Raw genomic sequence first — 8,611 nt, 5'->3', positions numbered from 1 at the left:
CTTTAAAATTTAAAATACATCATCTTTCAGTTGATCATGGTCACTTTTGGAAACTTTAATTTGTGCTAAGATACTTTTTATACGTCAAACCGTGTTCTCATTTGTATTTTTTTAGATAATAATTTAAACAAGCAAAAAGTGTTTACAAAAAGCTAATTATATTTCTGCAGTTCCTGAAAGTCAAATAGTCCCATAATTCTCCTCCTTCCTTCCTTACTGTCTACGTCTTCACTTTCCCGTTGAATAAAAATGCAAATATTGCTTTAAAAACAAAACTCCACACTTCACTCCAGCAGATGAGGCAGAAACAACACCTCTTTGCTAGTTAACATTCATGTTTATGGTTGACCTGTTTGCACTGATCAGCAATCAAGATAACAGTGTTATTTTGATGATATCAAGGTAACACTGTCACCAGCTGATTTAAAGCTTTCCCATTTTATGCATTATTATTATTATTTTATGTTTATGAGACAGAAATTTTTGGTTACATGGGAGAAATTACCTTCACATGCCAGTCAAAATTGGTTTTAYCTTCAAGATAAAAACTTTCATTTTACCATGCGAAAGTACTGCTCAAGATGCAGTATTTTATTTGAAGGACAGAAATTTAAAATGCAATCAGTTTAGACAAAGCAACCCCAGAAGATTTCCTTGGGACTCAGAAAAAAAAAGAACATTTCCTGCCTTCCTGTATGTTAATACTGTAAGGAATAGCTGAACTACATTTATTTGTCTGTTTTTAAGTGTCCCTGTGATGGACTTGGGACCTGTCCAGACTCCAGGGTGTACCCCGCCCTCTCTCAGAGACTGCTGGAGACAGGCCCCAGCTCCCCACCCCCATGACCCTGCATGGAAAAGCGGGTAAAGAAAAATGGTTGGATTGAGGCCCTCTTGTAATTAGCTTTGCTGTCAGAAACGTCAGCTGCAAACTGCAGTTTCAAAGCAAAATGWACTTACTGTCTGTACCTTAAGAAATCAAGGTCAACACATGAGACTGGACTCCTGAGGCTCGCTCTTGAAAACACGGTGTGTCTTCAGATCATCAGAAATATAAGTGGATGTAAGCTCCTGCTGTCTTTTTGATTGAAATGTGCCCTTGGCAAAGTTTGAACATGTAGAGCTGGAGCAGCTGAGGTCAGTAACAATTCGCCTCATAGTGGAAATACTAACACTTTTTCCTTTTCGCATTATGGGCTGAGTTATAATTTCACTTGTGAGTTAGACTGGAATGTTTATAGATGACCTTTTTTAATTTCACATAAGTATGAATAGTGCTGCAGTTACCTTTTATTTACATTAGCTGTTTAAAAGAACAACTGGTTTCTCTCACCTTATCATCCAGCTTCTTAGCACAGAAGGAGAGCTCCACATATCCATTGTTACCTGAAATTTCCTCAGCATGCACCTGAAGAAAATCAGATCAATCAGTAAAATTTTGGGTGATCTATAAAACCATAGCTAAACCTGTTATTAATCCCAGTAATTTAATAATGTGATTTTTTATTTTCAAAGAGTAAAAGATTCTCTAAACTAATGCAGAAATGTATTGCTCATTCTAAAACTAAAACATTTGATAGACAGTTGAACATTACTTGCAAGCATTTAAAGCAATGAGTAATAATTAGAAATTAATATTTCATTTCAGGRATTGACCACAGTCAAGCCTGTTACCAAGATGTCCTTGTCCATTGACAGCCAACAGTTTGTTCATCACTTTGTTCATCACTGCTCTGAACTGCAGCCTTCTAACAGTAACGTCAGAGTGGATGTGAATGGGTAAAATGACAGACATTCATGTTTGAAGCTTTTAAGAWGAAAGCTTGTAAATGCAGTCCATGATGGCTGACCTGAAGGCTGCTGTGAAAGTAACAAGATTCAGCCACAAAATGTATGAGAATAAGTGTGCCGCAAAAGTTTTAATCTGAAACCACAGCAGTTGATGTAATTCAATACCTGTCAGCATTTTCTTGTTAAACTAAACTAAAAGCACTCTCATGTTACTTTGAAGGCCTTTTAAAATTATTTTAYCTTTCATGCACCTGTCTACGAGAAATACTGTTTTTTAGAAAACACATCATTTGTCCTTTTTGCTGTTAAAAAAAAGCTCTATTCTGGCAACATCGTGACCAGTTACTAATGTAATTTAACTCACCACAAATTCACTGATGTAAAAACCACAAAATGTGGGCAAGTCATTAGTTAAAAACTAGAGGTAACCTACTCCCACAGCTTTTTGTTTCATATTGCGGATTTAACTTTTGAAAATAAAATAAAATAAAAAAGAAGAAAAAGGAAAAAGTCACCTGCCAAACTCGTTAATGGCCTGATTCATGAATGCTTCCAGTTTTATCCCTTAAACTTGTGTGTTAGTTATAAAGAAGAAGTTAGGGTGACAGTTTTTAAGGTGCAGTGAGCACGCTCTGTTGCTCCCACCACACACACACAAACACACACACCAGCACCACTTTAAAAGCACAGGTTTGTTGTTTTCTCCCCGGTGAGAAACTGACTAAAATCTCCCATCAAACTGCAGGAAGTGTGCAGTGAGTCTGAATGTGCCCAGACAGAACCTGACAGTGATGAGTTGCAAAGTGGAAAACCTGTGTGTTTTATCAGACAGCTCACCTTGACAAGTAACAAGAGAAGGTGAACATTTTTGTAAAACATGAAGTTAGAGAGTTTTTAGGTGTGTGCGTGCGTGCGTGCATGTGTGTGTGTGTGTGTGTGTGTTGGTGGGTGGGTGGTTATCGAGTGGGGGGGGGGTCTGAGGACTGAGGCTTGGATCTTAAAAATGGCAACCTTTTAAATGAGGTTTTGTCTGCATTTATGATAATGATTAAGCATCTATTTGTCATGGTTCAGGATGCATTTTTTTTTTCACTGTGAGCCAGAGTTTCTGCTGTTTTGGCATCTTTTAATGAGCTCGTATTGTAGCACACAACACAACTAACAATCTAAACAAATATCCATCCTGTTTATATCCTCCAAATCATCTCATCTGAGCAGAGATCTACACCCAGTAATTGTCTGTTGCTTATTACCTGGTGCATTATGTAACCCTCGCTCACTGTATCATAAAGGGCTTCATAAGGATGCACACGATTAACATCATACCAGCAGTCTCATTATTGCTTATATGCAATTAATGATTTTTAAAATTCCCCTTTCTTGTGTTGTTAATTGTTAATTTGAAGTTTTTYGGGAGGTTTTTGCTGTTGATGCTGGTTTAAATAAAAATCTGCTCAGAGAGGAACTGATTAAGATCAGAAATAAAAAGAGCTCATCTTTAACTTTTCCTACAAACCTCACCCCGGCTCGTGTGTGCAGCAAGAAGAGGAAAATAGATGAGGAAGGGCTCAGGTTTAAAAATGGATTTTAAGTCTTTGCTGGCACCACGTATGAAGATGTTTGGCAAAAACACAAGAAAATCTGAAGTGCATGAGACACTTTTTCCCCTCTTTCGAATAATAGCACTGTCAGACTCTGAGAGACCTTTCAGTGTGTTGTTTAGAATAAATGTGTTAGAAGAGGAAGAATAGAGGTGGATTAAAGCTCTGTGGAGGACTGTGGAGATGGTGGTTAATGAACCAGCAGCACCTCTCTTCCACATCTGAGACGTGGTTCCTCACACATGCATAATTTCTTTTAAATGGATTTTTATGCCCTTCTGTGTGTATAGTCACATTCTTAACAAGACTGTTTCCAGTGTCATGAACTTCAAATCATTTTAATCTTCATCCAAATAAACTCAGAGATTAAAAGCAACAGAAACGTATATAAACATATAGCACATACGTATACACTGTGTGTAAACTGCCGCAGGACTTGAAATCCAAATGCAAACATCCCTAAACTATAATTTCCCAACCATTCATTCTGCGATTCCACACGGTTTTTATTAGCCGAGCAGAAAGGTCACAACCACAGAGTAAAAAACTTACTGTGATGGTAGATTTGCCGGCATATTTCCCGTACTTCAGCAACAAAGGTTTTATCATWCTCTTCTGGGCCACGATCTGCAAAGAGAGCAAGATAAGCACAACGTTTGGCCTTAAGGCCTCTGCAGTGAAGAGGAGTGAACAGGGATCTGAGTCACCAGCAGCAGCAGCAGTTATCAATCACTAACTCTGGACCGCCTCTTCTACAAACAGACAGTAGCTTTTTCAGCTTATGTGTTGTTAAGAACAAAATGAAAAGCCTGGAACGTAGCGGCCTCTGCCTACCTGACCGAGTGTGCACTCCATGCCGCCCAGGAAGTCATCGTCCCGGGTCCCGATGCTGTGAGTGCCATGGATGTCGTACACCTCGAACCGCAGCTTCTGTACCTCCTCAAAGTAGTAATCCAGACAGAAAACCTTTCCAAAGAGTGGATGCAAGTTGCTCTTTATCACTTCTGTCCTGTCCAGCTGGAGGAGGAGGAGGAGGAGGAAGGGCAGCACCATTCAATGAGACTTTGAACCTTCACTGACGTCCAACAAATACATTCAAGCCTTCCAACATTCTGGATCATAATCATGGTAATACCATCAAAGCGGTAGTTGTCTGTGAGGAAACGAAACCAATTTTAAACCAATTTCACAGACTGTTTGTTACATCACACTCCAGTTTAAATCAGAAAAGAATTGTGAAATATTCATCTTCCTGCTTATTTTGAGGAACTCCAGTGTATACAGAAAGRGCATATGTTATTACGTTCCATCCAGAGGGCAACACGAGAGATGATTGGAGGGCTCTGACATTTAATCTCGGCTCGAAAAACCATCCATGCTCGTCTTTGACTCTGGAAAAGCTGAGCTCTTTGAGACCCTGTGGGTGTGTGTGTGTGTGTGTTTGTGATGTTGGATTTAGCTCTCACACAGCTTCATCAACAGTTTTGACGCTGCCCAATTTGGAACAAGACCCAATTATCACTGAGCAGGTTTACAGAGCATCAAACCTTTAAAACGGCCRAAGATTATCAACACAAAGACATGAACCTGTGAGCAGATAACGACCCAATAAAAGGAAGAAAAGGTYCAACAAGAGGCATCATCAGGAACTCAAATGGCAGAAAATGGGGAAACTGAGAGGCTTCTGAGCTTTCATCTAAAATGTCACTTCAGTATCTATCAGTTATTTCAGTCTCATTTCTTCAGTGTCACTGAAGCAGGTCCAGACATTTTCTGCTATCATGACTTCAGAATTGGGAGACAGCGCTCTCTTGTCTCTCGTTTCTTGCTTTAGTAGATAAAAGACCGAGTGTTGATTCTCTGAGATTTTAACAGCAGCTGAACATTTCCTGTGAGTCTTTTAAACTCTATTAGAGGGATCAGTGTGAGTCCTTGCTCATGTTGTCGTTTTAAGGAAGAGGTCTAAAACCCTGTAAGGGACTGTTTTATTTTAYTGGTGAAGCTCATATTGGTTTGTTTAAAAAGTAAAAAATATTTTACTCCCCTACTGTAAATCAGTGGAGAGAGAGGATTGTGGAGGTTTATACTATGGAGAAAATAACAACTAAACCAATCCATTGACTTATGGAAAGATGGAACCCATTGATAATATGTGGAACTGGCATTATAGTGTGTAAATTTAATTTATTTAAATACATATATATTTTTTGTATGTGTGTGTTTAACATATTTCTCTGTTACTAGGTATAAGTTGCATTAGGAATATCTTCCCTTTTATTTTGTTTTAATTGTTAATTTTTTAACCTTTTTAAATGGTAGAGAAAAGGTTTATTGGGATTTCAGCTCGCCGAGATGCTCGGATGTTCTTGTTCAACTGTTATGTTTGGTTGTGCTGGAAAACGATGTTTGTGACTTAATGTGCTAAATATTGAGTTTATTGAATGGACATATTTTTTTATATAAATAATAAAATATATCATACATAGCTTGATAAAAAATAAAATAAGTAAATGACAAACTATATTTTCATTAAAGTTATTAAATAAAATAACACCAGATTTAAGAGTTTTATTGTCAGCTCARTTAAATACTGAATAGCTTAATAAGTTTCTGGGAATATTTTAAAYATACCTGGGACAAAGGAGGAACTGATGAGGTAATGGCACAGCTAAAACCTTAAGTTTTTGAAGTCTACAGTTAGGGTTTATATGATCTTCAGAATTAAATCTAGCTCTTTTACTTGAAAAAAAGACACGTCAAATTGTTGAATATTAATATGTTGGCATGTTGATCACAGTGATTGATGGGCTGTTTTTATTTTTTTTTTTGGTGGGGGGGTATATTTATGAAAATGTGGGCAATGAAATTTTTTATTTGGTTCATGAGAAAATTTTCAACATTTCAGTCGTGAATGAAAGCATTTGCTAAAACTGATTTTCAAACAGCAAAGGTCTCCTGTTAAACCTCGTCTGGGTAGCGACCCATCCAGGGTGTAACCTGACAAATTTTACTGAAAACTGGTGGATGGCTGGATGGATGGATGGATGGATGGATGGATGGATGGATGGATGGATGGATGGATGGATGGATGATGAAGCATGTTTTGCTCACAACAGTTCTGCAGATATGGGGATAAAAAGGATTTATTTGTAGAACAATGACAGTGACTCAGAATGACTGAATTAACTTGTGCTGATCCACCCCTATGAWGGGAACAAAATGCCTCCCTCTTGTTTGCAAACCTCTGCATGCTGTTTTGTTCTTATAACCACACTGATCAACTAAAAATATTACATCCCACCAGCCTTGTTGAACACTTAACATTTGGTATATTGTTGAATGATTTTTGTTCGGAAGGTTGTTAAAATGTCGGTCCCACATCCATCTACACTCACAAAGTGAATTGATTCAAGCTAAGAAAAAGTATCCATCATCGTTTCCCTTTCTTCTTATTTTTATTTTACTGTTAACCATTTTGCAATAATATATGAGGGAAAACACTCAGGGGATTGCAGTAGTTCGGTGCTATGGTCTTGTAATCCTGAGGCTGCAGGTTGCGTCAGAAGGGCAYCCGGCATAAAACAAGTACCAAATCTTTCATGCAAGTTTGTTCACAGTGGTGACCTCTGCAGAAAGGAGCAGACAAAAAGAAAAACAGCAGCATAAAACAATAACTGCTCAGCATTTTTAGATTTATTACTTTTTTTATTTTTTGCTTTCCAAATGTTTTGTTAGATTTGTCTGAAGTAAAAAAAATAAGGGTCTAGCTCAATGTTGAAAATAACCAGTTTTTGCTATTCATCATTCTTGACAAACACCAGACTGTGCAGGCAAACACTGCAAAGAAACAAATGAACACCAGGCCTCATTCACCCTCACTTTCTCCTGATTGCCTTTCCCTGCAATCTCTCTCACTCACTGCGCCATCTGGATGCACAGATTTGGAATGAGTCTGTTTATTGATGAAAGATAATCAGACTCATTTAGGAAAGACTGCGATGAAGTCGGCGACACCTGCTTWTTGCTGCTGTATGGCCAGAATAGTAAAGAGAGATGTAAGAAATGTCTTTTCATCATTCAGCTCCTGCTTGTGGATGCGGCAATTTGCTCTGAGCTTCATGAAAACTTAACAGAAAGGTCTTGATTTGTGTGGGCCATCAGGGGAATATAAAGATCAATTTATGCAAAAAAAAAAAAAGAACAAAATGGTATAATGTCACAGCATCTCCACCCTGTTTTTGTATTTTTTTTTTCTTGTTTATCCTAAGGGGACAAGTAGACTTGCAAGCTACTGGAGCCATGCAGCCATAGCTCAGAGAAAACAAAGAGGTTGATATGTTGGCGATATGAGTGGGCTCTGCTGCTTACTCAGTTATTGGTGTAAGTAAACAACATGGCAAAGCAGCAGAACCTCCTGGTTGTGAGGAATTTGACAGCAGAGGGTCGGACAACTTGTGCATGCTGAGAGAGGGGGATGGATGGATGGATGGATGGATGGATGGATGGATGGATGGATGGATGGATGGATGGATGGATGGATGGATGGATGGATGGATGGAACAGAAAACTGCCTATTGTGAGTTATTTCGTGTGATTTTACGTCACAAAGTGAGGCTAAAAATATCCCCTCACACTTTCATGCCACATTAAACTCAGGTCAGTCATCTCATGTTACAACCTTCCATCACGTTACAAAAAAAGAGGAATCTCCACAGCGCTGTCAGACAATTGTTTTTTATCATTACCACCTATAAATAGCTCCTCGAGATTCCCCGTTTGTTCAACTCCAACATAACAGCAAGTATTTCCAACAAATGGGTCTCATGTCGCAGTCATCTGCCAGACTTTCAGTTAATTACTGTCTCTCATTTTCCAAAACAGTTTCTTTCTCAGAGGAAGACTTTAGGAGAACAAAAAACAACAACAACACTATAATTAGATGTTCTGTGCCACACGTTAACACATCCTCCACTTAGTGGAGACCTGAGTTCTGGCTTCTCCTCATGAACCTAATTGTCTAATTAAGACGGAAATGAGAGACCTGATTCCCAAAGTTGAGATCAGCTTAACATTAATTCAAGACAAATGCAAGTTAAAATGCACACAGGAACTCTAAGAGGGCTGAGAACACGATCTGTTGTTTTTTAATCCGCAAATTACACACAGCTGATTACAAACAAAGACCTTATTAAACTGCTGCAAATCATATATATATATAT

General features: G+C 38.3%; 1 protein-coding gene across 1 annotated transcript in view; it reads right to left on the bottom strand.

Moving 5' to 3' along the window:
- cpne7 (copine VII) overlaps positions 1-8,611 on the bottom strand; it is a 40,951-nt gene that overhangs the window by 29,225 nt on the left and 3,115 nt on the right. Inside the window, exons 3-5 of the mRNA XM_014025757.1 lie at positions 4,227-4,409; positions 3,945-4,019; positions 1,334-1,408 (exon numbers count right to left, since the gene is read on the bottom strand). Of these exons, the coding sequence (XP_013881211.1) occupies positions 1,334-1,408; positions 3,945-4,019; positions 4,227-4,409 (333 nt within the window). The remainder of the gene's footprint in view (positions 1-1,333; positions 1,409-3,944; positions 4,020-4,226; positions 4,410-8,611) is intronic.

This window comes from Austrofundulus limnaeus, unplaced genomic scaffold (assembly GCF_001266775.1).
Source record: "Austrofundulus limnaeus strain Quisiro unplaced genomic scaffold, Austrofundulus_limnaeus-1.0 Scaffold5, whole genome shotgun sequence".
Lineage (NCBI taxonomy): Eukaryota > Metazoa > Chordata > Actinopteri > Cyprinodontiformes > Rivulidae > Austrofundulus > Austrofundulus limnaeus.
The sequence above is the reverse complement of the archived record's forward strand: the minus strand, read 5'-3'. Positions and strand labels throughout refer to the sequence as shown.